Raw genomic sequence first — 24822 nt, forward strand, 5'->3', positions numbered from 1 at the left:
ATGCAGCCTTTGTAAACTACGCCCCAAAACTGTGGAACACGTTACCCAACAATATTAGGGAAGCCAATACATTAGGCATTTTTAAAAAGGCAGCTTAAAACCTCTCTTCACCAAAGCATTTTACTGATTTTACACTATTATACTGCACTATTCTCTGTGATTGACATTGCACTATTTCTCTATGTTTTATTCCCCATGTTTTTATTTTTTATTATTTTATCCCACTTTATGCTTTGCTCTTGCTGCTTGTTTTACACTGATTTTATGTCTTATTTTGTACTGATGTAAAGCACTTTGAACTGCAATCCCCTGTATGAAAGGTGCTATACAAATACAGTTATTATTATTATTATAGCCTATAGGCCTAGCACTTTTCTACAACTCAAAGACGCTTGCACGCTTACACATGTCCTGCAATACACATGCTGCAGCTGCCCAGCTACTCACTGTTTGTAAAAGTAAATAAATAGTATAAATAGCATTTCAATAATGTACTTTCGATACCCTGCTTCATAAACAATACTGACATTCCTGTGCTCCTCCGAGTCTGGGGGTACGGGGATGTGAGGACAGCGCGAGGACACAGACAGGGAGGCTGCTTCACTTCATAAAGGAAATGGTGGTCAATATTAACAACACAGGAGCTAAAACGCTTAACCCTCCGGTATCACTGTGGACGTTTTTGTCCATATGGGTAATTTTTCACTTTTCATTTTGCAATAACTTTGGTTGTGTTGGTGCAAACGGCCTGCATTTTTGTAACAAGGCTATTTTCTCGATCTATTTTGGAATTCAATTAAAAAAAAATCAAATCGGTCTTTAATTCACTGTGTAACAAATCGACTACGCAAATTAGTCATTCGAGACAAAAATGTCCACTGCAAAAGACTTTGATAAAAACATTATATTAAAAGGTTTTTTTCACAACTTTTTTGGGTTCAATCTTTAAAGCAACTTCCGCCCTAATAGAAAATACCAAAAATGTAATCATTTTCAGGATTTTAACCCTTTCAATGCCATTTTGAAAACATGAAACCGCTGTTTTTTTCATGATGAAAACAGAGAAAGTGAGTTATTTTCCAAAAAATACATATCTGGAGACTGGCTTTTTTTTTTTATAACAGTCTTGGATATGTCAAAGATTAGCAACAAAATGGATTTTTTTGCATTATTAGTTTTTGCACAAAATCAGATTGAACAAAAAAGTTACAAATTAGTCATTCGGGACAAAAAAGTCCACTTCCAAAAACTGCTCTAAAATGACAACAGATTAATATTTTTTTAAACTTTTTGGGGTTAAATCTTTCAATCAACTTCAGTCCTGATCAAAAATACCAAATGTTAAATTATGTTCAGGATTTTAACCCTTGAACTGCCAGTTTGAAAACATGAATTTCCGTTTTCTATGAAAAACATGCACAAAAAGGCAGTCATTTTCCATGTAATAAATGTTGGGGGGGGGGGTCGGCTTTTTTTTTTTTATCACAGTCTTGGATATGTCAAAGATTCGCAACAACATTTTTTTTTTTGCATCATTAGTTTTTGCACAGAATCAGATTAGACAAAAATGTCCCATCCACTTCCATTATAGCCACATCTTTTGATCTCTCGCCATACCGGTATAAAATCATGCATTTTGTAATGTTAGGGTTTTATATTGGAGGAAAATAGTTCAATTTGTCCTTTTTACTGTATGTGACCAGATGTGACATTTTACATTGAATTACATGCTTGTCATGTCTTGGTTTACAGTTTACAGCATTCACAATTTCCCCCTCATCTCTTTACCTTTGATGTGTGTGAGAATGTAGGAGTAAGTGTTCTCTCATGGCATTTTGTTTTTCATTTGTGCTGTTTCATGTGTCTTAGAGGTAAACAGAGGTATGATCTTGACCCAGCTTGACCTTTTTGTTTAGAATTGTTTGGAACTTCAAAGGATTTGATAATGTCTCTTTAGCATACAAACATACACAGCCATACATGCACTAAGTCAATAAGTGAACACCTGGCTGCAAAGCCAGATCCATAACTATGTGTAGTTTGGCTGGCTGGTCGTTTCATTCCTGTGATACGCAACAAGCGAGTAAGATGAAGAGGCGCTTCTCTGTGGAAGAAGCTAGGGATATGGTGATGCAGCCGGCAACCTCCAGCGAGCTGCTTGACTCTTCTTCTGAATCAGAAACAACCTCAGAAGAAGAATGTGATGTGGAGTTTGTAGTGGAGTCTGATCCTTCTTCTTCTGAACCTTCCACTGAAACTGCAGAGGAAACAGAAGATTCTGGCAGTGGGTGGACATCAACAAATTGTGAAATCTGGTCTCCCTCTAAGAACGACACGCTGCGCTACATTCCCGCTGCCAGAGGTTTGGTTCCAGGGCCCACGCGTTATGCCATTACAAGAATTGATGACGTGGAATCCTCCAATTTATTTTTCACTGCTGAGATCATCAGTAGTATTGTCGACATGACAAACTTGCAGGGGGGATGTTCGGTGGCAAACTGGAGTGATGTGGATGCCACAGATATTCGTGCATACATCGGTCTCCTGATTTTGGCTGGAGTGTACAAATCGAAGGGCGAATCCACCCTCAGCCCCTGGGATGACCACAGTGGACGTGCCATCTTCCGTGCCACAATGACCCACACCAAATTCCGGTTGATGAATACCACCCTCCGGTTTGACGACAAGCTGATGAGACCTTCCTGTCACAGAGAAGACAAGCTTGCCCCCATCCGCTCTCTCTGGGAGAAGTGGACACATCGCCTTCCGATGCTTTTCAACCCTGGTGAAGATGTGTGTGTGGATGAGCAGCTTGTCCCCTTCAGAGGCCGCTGCAAATTCCGGCAATACATACCAAGCAAGCCAGCAAAGTATGGGCTAAAAATCTGGATCACCGCTGACGTTGAAACCTCCTATGCCTGGAAGTGCCAGATTTACACCGGTAAAGCTGCTGGCAGTGCTGCCGAGGTGGGCCAGGGAAAGCGTGTCGTCCTGGAAATGACAGAGGGGCTCCAAGGGATCACTGTGACTTGTGACAATTTGTTCACGTCATATGCACTTGTGCTTTTTACTGCTGTGGATCCCTCCTGGAAGCAAGCCAAGTCCTTCAGGAGGAGGCTTTTCTTGGAGGAGTTGGGGAGATCTCTGGTGTCTGCAAAAATCATGCGGAGAAAGCATCCACCTCGTACACCGGCTGCTGTTACCATAGTGGCGGACATACAGGCCTCGGCAGCTGCCCCTGACACCGGCACAATCGCAAGCGGCTCTGCCCCCGACACCGGCACAATCGCAAGCGGCTCCACAAAAAAGAGGGGACTGTGCTGGATGTGCACTGGGAAAAGTTCACCTGCAGAGAGCACCAAATCCCCTGCTGCAGGTTCTGCTGGATGAACTGATCTCTCTCTCTCTCTCGCACGCACATACACATTATTTGTTATCTCCATCTATCTTACTCCGTCTCTAACACACATACTTGCTCTATCTTCATCCATCTCTCATTTTATTCAACACACACTCATACCAGTGTGAGAAAAAGTTTTTAGAGAGTACTTGTCCATGGACAAGTGAGTTTGGCAATTTACTTGTCCGAATACATTTTTCACTTGTCCAGAATGGACAAAAATTTGGGGCCACTGGAATCTTCTTCCTCGCCATCGTATTTTACATTTTCCCACGGTTTTTACGACACCGCTAACGTAAGTGAGCGGTAAGATTTTACTGCATCACACTCACACATAGGGTTGGGTATCGTTTGGATTTTAACGATTCCGGTTCTGCTTTTCGATTCCGGTTATTTTTGTTTCTCGATTCCGGTTCTTTGAGAGGGTAAATAAGTCCCATGACAAACTGGGAGAAAAATATATTTATGAAAACATTAAGTAAAATCTGTATTCCTATTTACAAATCACTTCATACTGTTTAATTTCTTTCGGTTATTGAATACAATTATATAAAAATAATCTCTGCATTGTTTAGTTAGTTCTAAGTGGTGCAGTTTGAGAATGTACAGTTGGCCCAGTGTCCTTTGATGTTACACTGCAACCTGCCTGTGAGACACAGTCCAATCACACATGTCCAACACATAGGACATAACCTAATAATAATAATAATAATAATGACACATTAGATGTATAGCCTAGAGGCCTAGCGCTTTTCTACAACTCAAAGACGCTTGCACGCTACACATGTCCTGCAATCAGGGCCGCTATTATTAATAGAAGTTGTTTATTTGCATTAATTATATTTTAATCTTTTTGAGAATAGTATTTGGCAGGAAATGCAGACGTATTCACCTGTAAACGCATACTGAACGACATACATGCACAACCATTTACCTCACTGCATAAAAAGTGTTGATAATAATAATAAACAGGAATTATATTTATATTATTATATTAGCCTACTTTGTTTCGAAGAAAAGAAAAAAAAAGTTCACTCCTGTCGGTTGGGGGGGGGGGCCTCATCTCACAATGTCACTTGGGGCCCCAAGTTGGCCAGGGGCGGCCCTGCCTGCAATACACATGCTGCAGCTGATCACTGTTTGTAAAAGTAAATAAATAGTATTTTCATTTCAATAATGTACTTTCTATACCCTGCTTCATAAACAATACTGACATCCCTGTGCTCCTCCGAGTCTGGGGGTCCGGGAATGTGAGGACAGCGCGAGGACACAGACAGGGAGGCTACTTCATAAAGGAAATGGCGGGCAATATTAACAACATAGGAGTTAAAACGCTTAATAACCTTCATTATGTGTTAGAGAAAGAACATAAGAAAGTTTGACAAAGATGAGGCTGTTAAACGGGCAGCGGATCCGCTGTGTGTAGAAAGAGAGAGAGAGAGACACTGAGCTGCACCGTGCTGATACGGAGCATAAAGAGAGCTCGGTCCGCGGGGCTCGGCTTCCTGTCCTCACAACTCTTATTAATCTGGGGAGCGGACAATTGTTATTTGTTCCTACTCGGAACCGAATTTTGCTTCCCAACGCGGCCACTGTGCTACACTTCCCGCCTGCCCCGTCTAACTGTACAGAAAGCGGCGAGATGCATTTCCTTATGAATCGACAAGCAGAACCGAAACTAACATTTCTAAACGAACAATGGCGGACTCATTTGCGAATGAGTTCTGCCTTTTGTAAACTGAATGTATCAATAATTTGTCAATAAATCGGGGTGAAAAACGTCACTTGTCCGCCGGACAAGTCAATTGAAAGATCTACTTGTCCGATATTGTAAATAACACGTCCCGGACGGTGGGACGTGTACTTTTTCGCACACTGCCTTCACTGGAGAACTGCGCTAAAACAGCTGATCACAACGTTCACACTGTGGTCACGAAGTATTCCACTAGCCCTGGATCTCGTCTGGATTGGAAAGCTCGAAAATACATCATAGACGCATGTTGTAGTCTTATTGCATATTAGAAACAGAGTTGGTGAAACTAAAACTGCGATATAATGTGTATGTAGCAATAATACATATGACATATATTTTTTAAATGTCTCCAGTACCGATAAAAAGTCAGATAACGTCGGAGCTTAACGTTACCACTGTCTTTAATAATTCCGGCCCGGGGCCCGTTTAATACCGGGGCTCGGTACCCATCCCTACATGGGGAGAGGTGCAGCATATTGCTAAGGACTAAATACGATGGACTAATCTCACGATACAATACACGATATTCAGCCAACGATACGATATATATCACGATATTCAGCCAACGATACGATTCGATATAATTCGATACACTTATATCATTTTCTGAAAGATTTTAAAGGGACAGTGGGATTTTAGTGACATCTTGTGAGTGTTCCATTGACTTGGATTGAATTAATTCAACTGAAAACTGAAAGCATCAATTATACAATATATGGCTCTGACAGAGAGTCTACAGCTTGCAAATGCTGGACAAAATTAATCAAAAGATGTGGTGAGAAAATTAGTTTCATTTATTGAAACAGTGCAAACTGTAGCTGTAAAGTGCAGTATCACAATGGACAATTAAAAGGTGCAGCAGGTGGCACACAGGGATTTGAATGGGACTTGTTAGAAATTAAAATCGATGTTTTGATGGCATAAAGTACCTTAAACATACCGTCAGTTTAAATGCTGTTTTATACTGAAAAACCAGAAGTTCTTGTGCACAACCAGTTGTTAAGCTTTTATTCTGAAAATCCTTCATCTCCGGTTAGCATTTAGCATGTGGCTAATATACCATTTACTATAGAGGTGAATTTAGTAGCCGGAGTGTTGCACACCGAAACCTACTGATTTCAACACTACAACTATAGACGTCGAGATATTATTATTGCTGAATATTAAATGAAGGTACAGTTTATTTGAATACGTTTGTTTACAGGCGTGGGTAGCATGAGACAACATTCGGAACTACCGGAAATGATACCAGCCGTGAGGTATTTTTGGAGTATTGATTACAGCGTTTAAAATGTATTAAATGAAAAGTCATGAAAGAGATAAGGAGGAGAAAAGGCGTGTTTAGTTATATATTTAATGTACAATGTCTGAATCCTCTGTAATGCGCAACAACGAACATTGGAGACGTGGAGGGCCGGTCCCCAGCAGCGCCAACCGGCCCACAGGGAGGAGCCAGCAGAGGATATTTAACAGCTGGAAAGGTGGAGCTCGCTCTCTTCCCTCACCAGAACACAGCTGTTTTTCTGACTGAACCATCTTCTACTTGTAACATTACCGCGCTTTTTATTAATTAAAAGTATACATTTGAACATTCTCAGAGACTCAATTAGTCTCCTTTTTAAAGACTTTATCAGACTTAATGTATCGATACCCGCGGCTGAAATATCGATACTTTCTCGGAAAACTAAATATCGATATATATATATATATATATCGCAGGATCGATTAAATTGCACAGCCCTACACGGGATGCCATTGTACATCACTCAACACGCGAAATACACACACTCAGTACATAGCTAGACCCGCAAATTTGTGGGCCAGGAATTCACGGGCACAGCCAGCGGCACAGCTGTAGCTACATGTGTGTATTTCGCGGGTTTCTAAAGGTTTTGTGCGTGTGTGTTTATGTTGACAAGGAGGTTTAATAACAGTGTGCTACACAAAACGTGCAGTCGGTTTCATTTTCATCGCCGTTTGTAGTAGAGTTAGCAGGGTATTTTTATTTTAACTCGTCCCGAATTCGTCCCAAAATAATTTTTTATCCTTCCCGACACTATTTTTTTCGGCCCCGGGATGACGGGACGTCCTTAAGACGGTTTGTGAAATGGCTGAACCGAAAAATCGCGATTTTAAAACATTTCTAGACTCCGCAGATTTGTTTTGCTTTAAGGGACTCCGTAGTAGTGTTAATTTCGTCAGCTATTTTTTAATTTAGTTTTAGTCTTAGTCCTGTGTTAAATTTCCTTTTTGTCATATTTAGTCACCTTCATCCTGTTTTTATTTAGTCAAGTTTTAGTCGACTAAAAGTCTGAGCATTTTAGTCTTATTTTAGTCGACTAAAACAGTAAACATTTTAGTCAAGATTTAGTCGACTAAAAGTCTGAGCATTTTAGTCTTATTTTAGTCAAAGAAAACTAATTATTTTAGTCTACTTTTTGTCAATGAAAACTGTTGAGTCTTTTTTAGTCATCAGATTATATAGAACATTTCAGTCAAAGTAGTCTAGCCAAAACCAATAATTTGTCATTTTAGTATATAAATAAATAAGATTATCTTGTCCCTATTTGATGAAAAACACAGGTTGAATGATTTAAGAATGCAGCTTTGCAGAGAGTATCTGGTCAGGTTTGTGGTGGTTTTACCTGTGTTATGGCCACATTGCTTCCCTTCTGATGAAACAATGCATTCGCTTTTTTTCCCCGCCTCATTGTAGCAAAAATGGGCCCAAATATCACATCGTTTCTTTCTCCCAAGCAGTGGTGGCTTTAGACTTTTTCGTTGTCAGTCATTTTGACGGACAGGATCGTAACATTTCCGTCATAATCCATTATTACCCGTCGAGGGCACAATTCATCAATCACTCGAGCTGACAGGGGGTATTCGGTTAACGCGAGTGCGACCACTGCTCCTAAGCCCTGTTGTTGCCATTTTATTTTCTGTTAAATAAGGTTAGTTAGACCATGAGTTAGACCCGAGTCTTCATGACAGTTCGTATTGTGCCGCTGCCCGGTGTAATTCAAATGTACCGCCGCGCGCAGCACAGAAACAGCTGCTGCTCTGCCGCAGCACCGGAAATGGAACTGCTGGGAGAAAAACTGACTATCAGAGATTTAACGTAATCTTTGATAATATTTCGTCTCGTCACTTTTCGTCAACGATATTGCATGATGATTTCGTTACAGTTATTGTTTACTGCCGTCGGTGCCGTCTCGTCATCATCTCGTTTTCGTCATGGAAAAAAAGGTCGTTGACGAACATATTTCGTCATAGTTTTAGTCAACGAAATTAACACTACTCCGTAGTAGCTTACTCTCTCACTTTCCAGAATGCGCACAAAACTCAGCCACATTGCCTGTGACTACCCGATCTGATGTTGTTATGCTGTGTTCGTTGTTGAGCATAACAGAGGACTCAGACATTGTACATTACATATATAACTAAACACGCCTTTTCTCCTCCTTATCTCTTTCATGACTTTTCATTTAATATGGTTTTGAACGCTGTAATCAATACTCAAGACAGGAAAAACTTCACGGCTGGTTTCATTTCTGGTAGTTCCGGTTGTTGTCTCATGCTACCCACGTCTGTAAACAAACGTATTCAAATAAACTGTACCTTCATTTAATATTCAGCAATAATAATATCTCGACGTCTATACAGTAGTTGTAGTGTTGAAATCAGTAGGTTTCGGTGTGCAACACTCCGTGTCATATCGCTACTAAATTCACCTCTATAGGAAATGGTATATTAGCCACATGCTAAATGCTAACCGGAGATGAAGGATTTTCAGAATAAAAGCTTAACAACTGCGCACGAGAACTTCTGGTTTTTCAGTATAAAACAGCATTTAAACTGACGGTATGTTTAAGGTACTTTATGCCATCAAAAACATTGATTTTAATTTAGAACACTGTGCGCATGTGCAGAGCTGCAGATCGGGTAGTCACATAGCCTACTACAATCACATTCACCGCTTCACCGACAGACGTACCATAAAAATGTCCACGAACACAGATGAAGAACTCATTCCTAAAAAAGGTGCTACTTCAGTTGTATGGAAGTGGTTCGGGTACAAGCGGTCATACATAGAACAAACAACTGTTCTGTGTAAGGTCTGTGGAAAGACAACTTCCTAGAAAGTTAAAGGGATGTTATTTTGTTTGAGGGTATTTTTTTTTTATTCATTTCATTATCATTATTTATTATTTGTTGCATTTCATTTTACAAGTTTTTTCAGGGATGGCCTACAAGAGATTTTTTTTTCAGTTTGATTTAAAAAAAATCTTTGCACATTAATGACAACCAAGTGCCGTGGTGCTGTTTTTATTTTATTTGTTTTATTCTTGAACAACTGATTTGTTCACATAGGCCTAGACTACTTGGTAATCTCATTTATTTGTATTGTGTTAATAAAGAAAATATGTATTTACATGTTGCCTTGGTATGGTTTGTTTTGAAAAAAACAGAAAAAAATCGAGGTTTAAATTGAAAATTGTCCATTAGTTAGAAAAAAAATAATTAATAAAACTTAATAAATGAATGGCTTTTGCTTTAAAATCCTCTCAAGTCTGGGGGTTTTCATTAGCTATAAGCCGTCATCATCAAGATTAAAACAAATAAACACTTGAAATAATTCACTTTGTGTGAAATGAATCCATATAACATATAAGTTTCACTTTTTAAATAGAATTACTGAAATGAATCAACTTTTTGATGTACCATAAATGAGCTGAGAATACTCTTTACAGAAAGTGGTTAGTGTTTAGTGTGCAGTGTGTGTTAAAGGGTGTGTGTGTGTGTGTGTGTGTTTGGATAGGGTGGGGACAGGTGCAATAGATTAGATGTATACATTAATACAACAAAGTCATTTCATTTTATACTTCTTCATACTTAATAAGTACTTTTACTCCTAATACTTTCAAGTATATTTTCCTAATCGTAATTAAAAACTTACATTTTGTATCTTTCTCGATGCAGTACTTTTACTTCAAAGTGAGTATTTGTATAGTGCGGTGATAGTACTCCCACCAGTGGAAGAGGCCTTAAAATAAAACAAGCACCGTCATGTATTTTATGTCTGCATTATTCCTCTGCACTATTTCTTAGAATTGCCTTGTGTTTAAGGTGCTATTTTAGGAGTGTGAGCTGGTAGCCGGAGAGGTACCAGTTCAACTCCTGGGCCACTGCCGAGGTGCCCTTGAGTAATGCACCGAACCCCGAAACAGCTCAGTGGCGCCGGCTAACTGGCAGCCTCTCTGCTCTGCACCTCTCCTATCGACATGTGGTTGAATGTGTGCATGTGTATCCTCTGTGTGTGTGCATGTGTATCCTCTGTGTGTGTGCATGTGTATCCTCTGTGTGTGTGCGTGTGTATCCTCTGTGTGCGTGTGTATCCTCTGTGTGTGTGCATGTATATCGTCCCTGTGTGTGTTATGTGTGTAAACAGAGTCGAGAAAGTAACTTCCCTGTGAGGGATTAATAAAGTATGTCTTCTTCTTATAAATACAATGACTTGGCTTGCCTTTGAGTAAGCAAACAAAAGGGTAGAATGATCTGTTATCTGCCCTCTGATCAGTGTAACATAACACGCTGTCTGGTGTCACGTGAGTCTAGTATCTAGTCAGTCTGTCCATGATTGTTGATAAGGCAGAATATTACTAACAGTTAACATTACTAACAGTTACTATTACTAAGAGTCATTATTAACAGTTAACATTACTAACAGTTCATACCTCTTGAGTCTCGGTCGCGGCTGCCTCGTCCTCGCTCACCATGTTCAGGAAGAGGGACCGGGCCAGCGGGCTGCGGACGTACTTCCCGGTCCACATCCTCCTGATGGAGAGCAGGAAGAAGACGTATCCGAGCAGCCAGGCTCCGAAGAGCAGCGTCTTCAGCTGCAGAGGACACATGAGGACACAGGGTGAGAGCTGGAGCAGCGGAGGGCTAGTGTTAGTGTGAGAGGATAAAGAAGGCCATGGCAGCCAATGGAGAAGCAACACGCCGGGAGAGCTTTCCTATTCAAGACAAGAACAACAAACCTGAGGGGGGGGGGGGGGGCGCTTTAACACAGCCAGTTGCTGTTTATCCAACAGCTTAGTCTTGTGAGGCCATTGTCTTATCGTCTTTCGCAGGTGTGCGCTCTGCTCAATACAAAATCCACTTCCGCATATTGTGCACTTCCTGTGTAACTGCTTAATGTGTCCCCTCACAGAGAAGGGTTGAGTTGCAGTCGAATACATAGATATATATATATATATATATATATATCTATCTATATATATATATATATATATATATATATAAGCCATGATATAAACACTAGATGGCTCATGAGAGATTTCCCAGCGTAGCTCACCGGCCGCCATCTTGCTACAGTTAACAACTACTCTGGTACGCGCTGTCACTGAATACATATTTACTGTGAATGTGTGCAAAAATGTATGGCATATAGCTGTCTAACAGAAGTTAAATTCATTTCTCACTTATTCTGACAATGTACTTAACCCCAAATAAAAGAACCCAATAAAAATAGTTGTTCAATAATAGTGAAGTCACGTTGTAATAACAATAACTCATCTCTCTCTCTCTCTCTCTCGAGTTTTCCTTTTGAGCTTTGACAAAAGCCACTGTGTCAATGTTGTCCTACTTGGTTGCTTTGCCGTCCGGAGTTGTCCAATATGGCGGACCATCTCGCACATGCGCACTGCAGATCGGGCAGAGCTACAGATCGAGTAGTGACACGTGTCATGGTAGCTGTTGTAAGGTGAGTGATCTGCACAAAAATACTCTTAACTCGCTGAAATCTTGACTGATTTACAAACGGTTTGGTTTATTATAAACGTTATTAGCATGGCTATGATACAAGATGCTTGGACATGTTGAAATTGCAGCTTTTCTGCGTGTATGTGCAGTGGCGACTGGTCACAGCCCCACCTAGTGTCAGCAGAAAGTATTAAAATAATGATTACAACAAAATGCAAAAAATAAATTAAAATATATATAAAATATATTTTAAGATCATGTTTAATCATCTGATTCGTCTGTACATTGCTGTTTTAGTATGTGTTCTTCTAATTAGTGTCTACAGTGTGTGCCTATTGAGCTGTTTAGAGCCATGTGGGACAAAACCCGATCCTGCCCCTCCCTCTCACTGTCTAAGAAGTGAACGGTGACTGTAAAAATTACACTGCGCATGCTCAGAGTATTTTCCTATTTAATGTGTGGCAAAAAATAATGACCATAGGGCAGGGGTCTTCAACTAAAATTCAATGAGGTCCAGTTAGAGAAAATCTCCGCATGCAAAGGTCTGGAACATCAAAATGTCTAACTTGCTTCATGAATTAGTGTGATATATATTGAAGTAACCTGTAGCTTTATCAACGTCTGCATGTAATCAACAACTGACTGCCAATCAAATAAAGAAAGTACAATTCAAAAACAACAATATGTATTGTCAATTAACATTACTTAAATACTGTGGATATGTGTAATGTTCCTCTCGGGCTGCATTTACAAATAAAATAGAGAAAATAAATAAAATAGCTTTTGAAAATATGTGCATCTTAAAAGTGCTTAATTTTAGATAAATAAAATAAAGTGTAGCAGCAGCTTGAGTGTCCCTTTTTCTTTGTTAACCGTTTCGCATCATGACTTAACAGTTTCAGCCGATTATAGAACAATATCAGTCTTTACACATCATAACAATTGAACAGTTTTAATGTTTCTCTTTCTTTCCCTCTTATATTGCAGTCCCTCACTCACTTTGTTGTAAATTCAGTGTGAGAATTGAGCTCGAGCTTGTCCTGCCAGGAGTTTGTAAATCTGGGCTAACATGGAGTCAGGGCTATTCTCATATACATGCAGGTGCTCATTGGTTACAGTGATGCAAACACAGGTATGGTGAAAAAAGAGAGAACTATTCGAAGCAGAAAAAAACAGCGTAATATACCATCTGACAAAGGCCTGTGCTATAACAGGGTGTCCGCGGGGTCTTAAAAAGTATTAAAAGTTGATAAATCAATTTAGCGAAAATTAAGGCTATTAAAAAGTATTAAACGGCATTTTCCAAGGTATTAAGAAGGTCCACAGCAACGACAACATGAAACACCCTTTAATTTACTGAAACAACATGTCGGGAAACCCCCTCAAGGTGGCCCCATGCATAGCGTGCCATAAAATGCTGCTTCTTATTTTAAGTGTCGTTGCCTTGCTCCGCTCTGTGGGGGGTATACAGAGGAGAACACGCCGTCCAGCGCCATATAGACTGAGAGTTACGTCATCTCCGTTCACTCCAATGGACCACTTTTTTACAGCAATGGCGGATCGTGGAGCCTCTCAATCGTTCCCCGGAAGTTAGCGCCAAGGCTAGCAGAGCTGTAGAGTTGCAGCATAATAGACCGTTCGTGACGGACTTTTAAATGTAAGAAGAAGTTTAAAGATTTATATTGCGGATATTATCAGTACATCTGATTCAAATTAACATGTGTATTAAAGGATGTCAGTGGATTATCCCTAAATTAGTAGATTTAGGGAACGTTTACAGATAACAGATTAAGCTAGGATACCGAAGCAAGTTAGCAACACACGTTGAACAGCCTTTTAATTGTAAATTCCGTTCTCTTAATGTCATTTCATCCAACGTTGTTGAATTAGAGACGAGGGGCTTCTAAACGGGATTGTATGAGGGGGTGGAGGGAGTTAAATATTAGATAAATATAACTTTGGTGTGTGTAAGAGTGAGTGTTTTTAGCAGAGCCATATTGTGTCCTTGTGATTATGTTGATTATTACCTGTCTGTATAATGTTGCAGCTCAGCTGATTTTGGATTGATGGCAAAGGGAGAGGGACTTAAGTGAGAGTGAAAACACAAGGTAAGTTTAATACTACTGTTTTATATAAGTAAACACCTTATCTCCCCAAGGCATTTCCCATCCAATAGGTGTGCTATATAGGTGTGTATAACCATTTCTCCTGTCTGTTACTCCCTCTTTCAGCACAAGAACCAGAGGGGGATTCAATGGAGCCTGAATACCTGCACTGAGACCCTCACCCTGCACCCTGAGTCTCAACTCTGTGTTTTTCAAGCCTTTCCCTGTTTTTTTGTATTAAACAAAACATTAAGCTTTCCCAATAGTGTGGTTTTCGTTTTGTGAAAAAGTGCAAATGCAGTGTTTGTATATAATTACATCACATATTTTTTTGCTGTTGGTCGTGAAATTGCTCCTGCTGACTTGAGCCAGCCATTTTTTCCTCCGCTCTGTGTCAGTGGGGAAGCCGTACATTCGTACTCCTTTCTCGGAGCGATTTGAGCATCCCCAGGCAGCACAGAAAACCATGGTGGCGACTAGGAGGCAGCACAGCAAACCAGGACAACACGGAGGAAAAGGCACAGACAAACTGCATGATATGCTATTCAATGTTTATTGAATTCCATGTATTTGCAATGGATGTTCCTAAAACAACACATTTAACATCATCATCATCATCATGCTGCTGCTGCTGCTGCTAGTCCTTTGATAGTCACCTGTCGGTCTCCTGTCCTTTCTGAAAGCCATAAAGATGACATTAGTCATTTAGATAACTTGTGTCCTCAATTACCATAGGATTACTGAAACTACCATGAATTTAAGAAAATGGTAGAAAATAATCTAATCTGAATTTTAAAGCATTACATTAGATCCCCCCCTCTAAATATATCAATACACATTAGAAAGTGATGCTCCTGACTACCATACAAGTTTAAGAAGATAATATTGGTTTGAAAGTATTCAAAGCTATAAATAAACAGCAACAGGCTCTTTAACCAAGGCTCTGTTAGCCTAACATGTAAACTAGTTGTTCACACTAATCCTAATATTATTACTTAATATTAGCAAATTCTATTTTATTTTTTAAAACATATTGATGTAAATACATACACATATCGATTTGTTGTATAAATATTGCAAATCAAAACCTTTATTCACTAATAATTACCAAAAATCGTAGTTCAATCTCCTGTTATCAATGCATTCACATTGCCCGCCATGAACTTCCGGGGAACGATCCTCGTCTACATGAACCACGTGACGATAACCGTTTTTGGACTTCCGTTGTCGTAACTCTTCTGTCTATATGGCGCTGACGCCGTCTGTCACTACCCGATCTGCAGTGCGCATGTGCGAGATGGTCCGCCATATTGGACAACTCCGGAAGGCAACACAAGATGGACACTTGACACAGTGGCTTTTAGCAAAGCTCAAAAAGAAAACTCGAGAGAGATGAGTTATTGTTATTACAACGTGACTTCACTATTATTTAACAACTCTTTTCATTGGGTTCTTTTATTTGGGGTTAAGTACATTGTCAGAATAAGTGAGGAATGAATTTAACTTCTGTTAGACAGCCATATGCCATACATTTTTGCATACATTCACAGTAAATATTTATTCAGTATGATAGCTGTCTAACAGAAGTTAAATCTATTTCTCACTTATTCTGACAATGTACTTAACCCCAAATAAAAGAACCCAATAAAAAGAGTTGTTAAATAATAGTGAAGTCACGTTGTAATAACAATAACTCATATCTCTCGAGTTTTCCTTTTGAGCTTTGCCAAAAGCCACTGTGTCAATGTTGTCCTACTTGGGTTGCTGTCCGGCGTTGTCCAATATGGCGGACCATCTTGCACATGCGCACTGCAGATCGGGCAGAGCTGCAGATCGGGTAGTGACACCGTCCACCGCGGAGAATAAACAGAAGGGCAACCATGACAACCATGCTCTTCTTCGCTGCTTTTGGTGTATTTTGTGGCGGCAGCAGCGCCACTTACAGGCCTGGCATATGTACTACAGCGTTTCCAGCATTTCCAGCGGTCTAGTGTGAACGGACACGTTAATGAATCGAATGCGTGTGAACGGAAGATTTTTTTGCGTTTGCGTATGCGTTTTCCTGTATGCGTTTTCCTGTATGCGTTTTCCTGTATGCGTCCTCGTGGGGCCGGGGTCTAAGCCAAACTATATCCGGTCACAGAGATCTGCTATTTTAAAGTAAGGTCAACACATATCGACCCTAAATATAGTCTATATTAAGAACGAGAAAAGTCTTAACATATATATCGTTTTTTGTAAACATATGACAAATGTGTGAGGGTGATGACGCCAGAGCATCGTCCTATGTGTCGGGCTTAGCCCCGGACAGCCCCAGCCCAATTGAACCCCTGGGTATTTGTGAGGGAGCTCCTTACCCCGCTGAAGCTCACCAAAGTTTAATATATTTCATAGTTCAAAGTGTTGTCAATTGTTTTGTTTATTGGTCAAATACTGGTTTCTACTGGTTTCTGAGGAGTTTACTGGAATGAAAGAGCACAGAGCACAGAAGCAACAAAGCAGCATACTGCATTAAACCTGACCTTCACAGAGAGGTTGCAGTTCATGTGGAGAGGAGGCTTCAGTAGTCTGTCTGCACTCTGTTTAGTTGTGCTATCTTACAATCAATATAGTAAATGTGAGGTAAAGTGTGTCGCCAATGTAACCGGTTAGAACTCGAAGTTGCGATGAGGTCTTAAAATGTATGGAAAGGGTCTTAAAAAAGGTCTTAAAAGGTATTACATTTGACTTCAGGATTCCTGCATATACCCTGTATAATGCTTCAATGAACTGCTATTCTTTATAATATACTCAGATCAATAGGAGACAGAGATGTTAAGTTACAAATCAAGGGTTTTTATTATTATTTACAGCATTGGTGGGGAACCTTCTTCCTTTCAATTTTTACAACATCCTCCAAGGGTCGTACAAATGATTGAACTCAACCTCTGCTTAAAAAAACTAAAATCACAGCCCATTCATTTGGCCTTTCTTTCATGCTGTGCAAAGAAAAAGCAACCTCTTAATCCAGATATCTCAACATGACTCACGCATGCATGCATGTGCACGGTGTGGCATGACCACCAACACAGAAAGATATGGACACAAGATGTGTGCAAATGTATTTAGTATCCTATCCATGTGAACGTGATTTAAGTGGGGGGGGGGACCTAACCTCCTCTAGGGGGGTCCGGGGGCATGTTCCCCCGGGAAGATTTTTTTTTTTTTTAAATATTGAAGTTAAAAGCATCAATCTGGTGCACTTTGAGAGCAACATGAAGAGATCTATGGATACATCTCTCAACACCCATATGAAACAGAACTGTAAGCAGATTCTTCTTTTTGGAAATTTTACAAATCACTCCCCTTTTAACTCTATTCTTGTTATTTTTAACAACTTTTTTGTTACTGTCATATAGTATTTTATACCTGTTTTTCATTTAGTCTCATTAATAACTATAATGATCATATCAAGGTGTGCCTTAACCTCACTGAGCTGAGGTTATGTGAGCCTCTCAGGAGAGAGCTCTCTTCCACCTGGTTGTAGAAAAGCTCTTTAAATTCGTTAGCATAGCTAGCTAACCAGATGCTAATAACAACGCCACTGTGCTTACAACTAAAGACACAGCCACGCAAACACTGCGGCATGTGTACGGCTCCTTATGGGTACTGCAATATTTGAAGGGCTGGAGCGGCGTTCCAGTGCTCTCTGTCAGCACTCCTTTCAGACGAGACATATACCACGTGAAGACACGTTACACTCGTGTTGTGTTCAACACCTACCTGTTGGTTGATTTTTTCTCTGCCTCAAACTCTTCTTTCTCCACTTCCATCGCCTGTTCTTTCTCCTCGCCTGCCTCCATCTCTCCTGCCACCACCGGTCCAAACTCTTCCTCTGAGTCTTTCTGTCCCTCCAGCTCTCCTCTCTCCAGTCCTTCACTCGCTAATCTGTCTGTCTGTGTCTCTATGTCCCCTTCTGTCTCCATCTCCTGCATCTCAGTAGTTCCCTCAGTCTCATCCATTTCACCTCCCTCCCCCTGTTCTGTCTGGTCATCTTCTTCTCCAGTCCTTTCATGCTGCCCTAGACCCTCTGTCTCAGGATCCCATGCTTTGAAGTTAAACAAAGCAGACAAACAAGACATTAAAGATGTAGTGCAGGGTTGAAAATATGATTAACCAAAAAATATTAAAGTTTAACAAAGAAAAAGGAATAAATGAATTGCCCAAAACCAATTTAGGTTGTCTAAAATATTATCTAACTGACATTTCTATCTGATCCATCTGGATAGGTACACAATACAGGATTAAACTTAATAAAGAATCATGAATGTGCTGTGAACTACCTTCTAAAAAACCTTCAAAAAGGCAAACCATTTTTTCCAGAACTGCATGGGCTACCAGTGGCAGCTCGAAGGGGCACTGGAGCTGGGCCGTCCACTTCTTATTTTTATTGTGGTACTTCCCCTAGAAGAGGAGAGGAACGTACCCAAGGGCCTTCAGTTTTTCGACCTTAAAAACAAAGACAAACATATAGACAAACATCACACAAATAGATACAGACAGATAGATTTTCCAGACAGTGTTAAAAAGGCAAGACTTTAAAAAAGAGAGTTGGCAGTCCACTTTCTATAGTGTGTCTTAATCAGAGAACCATCAGAGCAACACCACTACTATTCTCTAAAGAGACAATTGTGTTCCTGTTCTGTTTTGCCATTCATTAGCATCTGCCATGAAGTTATATTCACTACCACATTACAAGTGAACCAAAGGAGACACCTCCGTCGGCCATGTTTTTGTGGTGTGTCCCGCATCATTGGCATTTTTTGCCATTCCCAACTATCTTTGCTGATGATTCAACATGTTGAATTGGCAGCAGAGCTGTCTGCAAAATAAGCTAGCTTAAGGAAATCTGTGCACAAGAAGAAAAACGGACTTGGGGAAAACTAACTACTACAGTCCAAAGGCTCACACAAAGTATTTTACTTTCTTATCTCATCTGGTCATTCTATTACTCAGATATTCCCAACATGAAGCTGAGTGGAGAGTGTTGTGAACATGTTTTAAAGAGTGTATCACGAAAATGGCCTTTATTTCTAGAGCCTTATGTATTTTGTTGTCCCTTTTGAAATGAGGAAGACATACTTCTGCCTACTGCTGTTATGGAGAGTAAAATCCTCTTATGCAGGTGCAGAGTGTAAGTGAGAGTTGGCAGTAGGTTTTAATCTGTGTGGTATTTGACCTTCTGGCTTAAACGTAGGCAACGTGAGGATACCATATGTCACTACTAGTTCTTTGATGTTGGTTGGTGAGTCAGAACATTTAGTCTAAAACTGCTTTGGGGGGTGGGGATGAATGGCAAACAATGTTGACAGGGCTAAAGTGAATGTATCGTTTTTTATATTTATACTAGCTACTTATTGAAATATTGCAAATGCATTTGGGTCAATGAAATCTTGACACATAATTGAATGACATTTCAAAAGTTGTTCCTTCCCTGTACAATGTAGATTCAATTAATATTTCTCTAATGTTGTGGGACAGTATAACCTTCAATGGCTGACCAAAATAAAATAAAATGTGTATTACTATCAGGGCAGAATTGATTTCTCGACCGGTGTACTTTTTGGGCCCAGTCTTTTGCTTTCTGCCGGAAATCCTTCATACGGGCCGTGTGCCTTGATTTCAGCTCCAACATCTTCCCACACTGAGGAAGTGAGAGGGAAAGAGGAAGTAGGAAGGACATACTTACTTTTTCTGATAGAAAGACAGTTATAAACAGTTGGGAAACAAAGTATTGCTTATTTCTTCCTTTTAACCATATATATATATATATTAGGGCTGTCAAGTTAATGCGTTAATAACGCGTTAACGCAAAAAAAAATTAACGCCACTAATTATTTTAAAGAAAAACCCCTTCCTTACCAAGTACTTCATATTATACCCTTTTGTTAAGTGTTGCGTACATCAAGGTGTATCTTAAAGTATCTTGGTAGCAGAAAATAACTAAAATATGTAAGTTTATCAGAAAAGAAAAAACCTTGTTTAACTGAGCAAGTGATGCATACGCCAAAGTGTGTCTAAAAGTATCTTAGTAACACAAGAAAAGAGAAAAAAGCATTGATGTTAACAAAAACTGGATTGTTCCACTGAAATAATAAATAAATAATTTCAAAAAGTGCGCTTAAAAAGAACAAATGTATTCAGATAAAGTATTTTGTTAGACTATTAAGTCCAAGATGGTTACATTTTTACCCCCCTAAACCATTCAGTCACCTGAATTAATTTTGTCTCCAGACCTTTTATTTTTTACATTTTGTAACAATCTTAAAACATTTGTAGAGAACAAACACTGTGGTTAAAATGAGTGTCTTTATGACGTCTCTCACACAGTTGGTATTTTTCACAAAATTCATTTTTAAACACATCGTCTTGATACAGAGCTAACACATTTTCGTAAGACAACCCTGACGCTCTTTTTACATAGGTAGAAAGCACAGTGTTTTTCTTTGAGGCGTTCCTTAGTTTTAAATGATCTGGTGAGTAGGGTGTGACTTGTTATGTTGAGGGGGAGGCGGAGTCCTCTGCAAAAGTGAGAGTCTTTTTCACCAGTATAATGTCGATCGATGTCTGACTCTGTTTAAAAAGTTCTTTAAGCTTTGTAGCTTTTCCATCAATCATTTTCAGCCAAGCAGTCAGAGGCACCCGCAAGGATGTCTGAAAAAACCCCGCATGTAGAGTTGAAATACTCCAAAACAAAATCATCAGAGGGGTCCTTCCCCAGTGTCACCAAAACGGCTTGCGCGGTAATACCATCGCCCCGATGGTCCGCTTTTAGTTTCCCAGACGGTGCTTGTCAGGACTCTTCTCACTTCTGGCAGCGGGGGAATAACTCCTTCTTCCTCCACATTGAGGGGCGGCGGTGAAAACTCTTCTTTGATCTGTCTGTGTTTCTTTGCTTTTTACTGCAAATATCTTATGTCACCATATGTGACGTATGAGGCCTTGGTTGTAGAGCGTCCCGACTGGCCGTATTGAACCGAATGAACACCAAGTTGTTGATTCCCCTGGAGACTCGGATGGAGTAGATGGAGGTTGATACATATCAGTGTCAGCCATATCAATGTCAGCCATAGCGCTGTCGAGATCGGGTGTCCAGATTGTTTTAGAGGATGGGGGTCCTCCAGGCGTTTGCTCCAGGCTGCAACTCTCGGGGAGAGACTTGGTTTTTCTCAGATCCATGGCTATTTTTCAACGGTCGTCTTAGTGGGGTCCTTAGTTTTATATGATTTGCTGAGTGCGGTGGGACTTATTGCGTTGAGTGGGAGGAGTCATCTGTAGAAAGTACTCTGTTTTATTAGATTTCGTAAAGCATCTGACTCTTAATGGCAGTTTGTGATTTTGAGGCTAATTCAGTGAAACAAGGCAGTTTTGAACATTTGACAGATTTATGCTTAATTCTCTCAAAAAGATACTGAAAGATACACTTTTGTGTATAAAAGCTGAAAAGTAGATAATGAAGTACTTTGTTTTAGTAGATTTCGTCAAGCATCTGACTCTTAATGTCAGTTTGTGATTTTGAGGCTATTTCAGTGAAAACAAGGCTGTTTTGAACATTTGACAGATTTATGCTTAAATTCTCTGAGAAAGTTACTGAAAAGATACACTTTTGTGTATACAAGTGGACCACTACCATGAAGTACTCTGTTTGAGGAGATCTCGTTCGGATTATGACTCTAAAAAGGCAAGTTTTTTGATTTTAAGACTTTTTACAGACACTCAGCAGATTTATGTGTAAAGATTTCGTTAAGAATCTGACTCTTAACACACCATCCCCCCGAGAGCCAAACATACTCACCCCCTTTTCAACGCCCTCCCCCTGCAGCAGCTCAGGTGTGAACCCCCATACAGAATGTCAGTCACTGTGTAAAACTTTTTAGAGACACTCTGCAGATTTGTGTGTAATTCTCTCACAAAGGAACTGTAAGATACACTTTTTATGTATGCAAAACCTTAAAACATTTCTGAAAATAAAATACTTTATCTTAATACATTTTCTTTAAAAGCACTTTTTTGAAATTATTTATTTATTATTTCATTGGAGCAATCCAGTTTTGTTGACATCAATGCTTTATTCTTTTTTCTTGTGTTACTAAGATACTTTTAGTTACACTGTAATGGATGCAAACCTTTTTAACCGGGTAAAATATTCATTAATTTGTAAGGAATTCGTTTTCTTTATGTCTCTCTAAAAGGCAAGTTTGTGAATTTAACACTGTTTCGATGAAACACAGCAGTCTTGATAACTTTACATGACTAACATTACTTTTCTAAATATATGTTTTTTAGATGCGTTACTTTGATTTCTTTCATGTTATTTTAAACACAACATTACTTTTTTCATATTTTTTCAACATACTGTGATATTTTTTTGTTTGTTGTCTTTCTCTCCTTTTTCCATTATATTTTTTGAAAAACTACATAGTGATTTCTAACAAAATACAACATGCAACTAATACATTATACAATATTACGACTTTTGCGATATTTTCAACACAATATACTTGTACCTTTTTTTTATTTTTTTTAAGATATTTTGCATGTCATGCATAAACACGGTATCATCTTTCTTGAAACTGACGTGCTGTCCGTTTTACAAACAAGTTATGTTTTCTGCTTCTTCATCCTCTGAATTTTCCTCCCCCCGTCCCTTTTCCCTCGCCCCTCACAGAGAGTGTCTTAATCAACATACATTCCATGCTTATCTCGACCCCCACATAAAAAAGCCAGCTCTTGAGAGTCTTTTACAGTCAGACCGAGGGGGGAAATCTGTCACTTCCTTACAGAGTCCCTCCTCCAACACACATGAACGCGCACATGACCAAAAGAGGGCACGAGATAAGTTTGTGCACTAGGGATGTGCATCTCCATCACTGAGGCCGATGCGATGCGCATCTCGATACGTTGCCACGATACGATACATTAACGATACATTTGAAACACCAGGCGATGCGATACGATACGATTCACCCCTGTTGCGATACAGTTCGATACGATTTGATTCAACATTATGCTATTCGGTGCGATACGATGCAATTCAACACGATGCAAAAATAATGATACTTCAATTTGGTACGACAGAGGATTTTAGTTGTATTCCTTATATGCAGCAAATCATACATTAACAAAAAAAAAAGTGCTTTACATATTTGGTACTGCACATCCCATCATGCCGTTTATCTTTTTACCTTTAAAAGCTCTCCAGAGTACAGTACAATTGTATAACACCTCACAGTTAAACAATGTAAGGATGCATTGCTCATGATTAACAATGTGCAAATAACAGCTACCAGCCTGATGTGCTTAACACTCATAGGCTGACTCACCAGTGAGCAGAAAGCAGTGGGTTCTATAACAATAAAGAATACAAATAACCTCTTTCACAAACAGGTATTTCATAACTGCTAACAGTAAGGAAGACATTTAAATTATTATTGGCCGTCACAGGCTGCTGTAAACTAAACTCCACTCTCTCTGACAGAACGCCTCACTGAGTGATTTAACTCATAGTCTAACTTTCAGGTTTCTCTTTTCAGCCGCAGACCCCATGTCGCCTCTTTATGTGCGTCGCTAAGTTCCTCGTACTACGTGTGTACTTTAAAGCGGCTCGGCATCGTTTACAATTTGCGAGCGATTGTTCAAGTTGACCGTCTGTAGTATATAGTGCCGCGCACATATACCATCAGGACGTTACTGATGGGGTGCGGCTGCGGAGTGATACTGTGTGTATGCAAGCCCGCATCTAGGACGGATCTATGTATCATGGCTGGAGACCTGTTAAGTAATAAAGATACCTCGTACAAAGGTCTACGGATACCTTATTACTCTCCATGACCTGCGGTCAGCTATATAGCATAAAGGACTATTACACCGTCTTTCTTGAACAATCCGAAATGTTACCAAACGTTTGATTTGTAGGTATTTTTCGGTGCGCTGTGTTTCTCTTTCTCCTAAACTTCCGTGTGTGTTGATAACTGAGACTCTCGGCCTCCGTAGTGGCGAAGCAAATATCAAAGATCGTCTCTGCTGAGCGTTGAAAAGATGAGGGGATTTTATATGAATGAATCGGTTTTTTACCGATGCAAAGACGCTACGCAATCGATGCATCGCGAGTTCAACCCGGTTCAACCCAAACTGTAGCCGATGTGCACTCTTTCAACCGGTGCACTCGCATCTTGAACGTTTATGCCGGTGCACCGATGCGAATCGGTGAATCTTAACATCTCTATTGTGCACAGATCTTTCGGCTGTAGGCGTCTGAACCCCGCACTGCTGCTGCATTCGTTTCTTGACTGGCGCTCCTGACGGGTGGCGGTAAGTTGTCACAGGCTGATTAAACCCCATTCGAGGCGTCTCTTGCCATTTTTCTTTTTTTGAAAAGTGACTAGGTAAGTGGAAATGCCTGTCTTTTTTCATTTAGTTTGAGTGTATTTCTATCTTCATCTAATTCTACCCCCACTATCTGTTGGCTCATAGCCTCAGGAGGGGTGGGGGGGAGGCTGGGAGGGGGGATGGTAGGCACTCTCACACATAGCTTCAAAAGATATACAGAGATTAACATCAAAGGTGTGAAATCACACCTGCCTGTTATAACACATCACATCAAAGGGCAAACATCAAAGGCTAATTACTCAACTCTGAGGGGCAGGGGTCAGAGAGACTGGCTTAATCAATACATCAAAGAACTATACAACAAAGGCACTACGCCGTGGGGCTTTTCACTCCAATCTGAATATAAGCAAAACAAAGATTATGTTATTTGG

The 24822-nt window shown here is 39.9% G+C and overlaps 1 protein-coding gene and 1 long non-coding RNA gene across 2 annotated transcripts in view; one reads left to right on the plus strand and one right to left on the minus strand.

Annotated features, from left to right (window-relative positions):
- The window catches only part of mettl9 (methyltransferase 9, His-X-His N1-histidine), a 32762-nt gene extending 21415 nt beyond the window's left edge, over window positions 1-11347 (minus strand). The window contains exon 1 of the mRNA XM_034075035.2: window positions 10889-11347. Coding sequence (XP_033930926.1) covers window positions 10889-11065 — 177 coding nt within the window. The 5' untranslated portion in view covers window positions 11066-11347. The remainder of the gene's footprint in view (window positions 1-10888) is intronic.
- Window positions 11348-11937: 590 nt separating this feature from the next.
- Window positions 11938-14234, plus strand: LOC139432936 (uncharacterized). Its single transcript, XR_011642509.1, has 3 exons — window positions 11938-13575; window positions 13966-14026; window positions 14150-14234. It is a non-coding gene; the product is annotated as an uncharacterized lncRNA (long non-coding RNA).
- Window positions 14235-24822: the final 10588 nt, after the last annotated feature.

This window comes from Pseudochaenichthys georgianus, chromosome 23, assembly GCF_902827115.2.
Source record: "Pseudochaenichthys georgianus chromosome 23, fPseGeo1.2, whole genome shotgun sequence".
Classification (NCBI taxonomy): Eukaryota; Metazoa; Chordata; class Actinopteri; order Perciformes; family Channichthyidae; genus Pseudochaenichthys; species Pseudochaenichthys georgianus.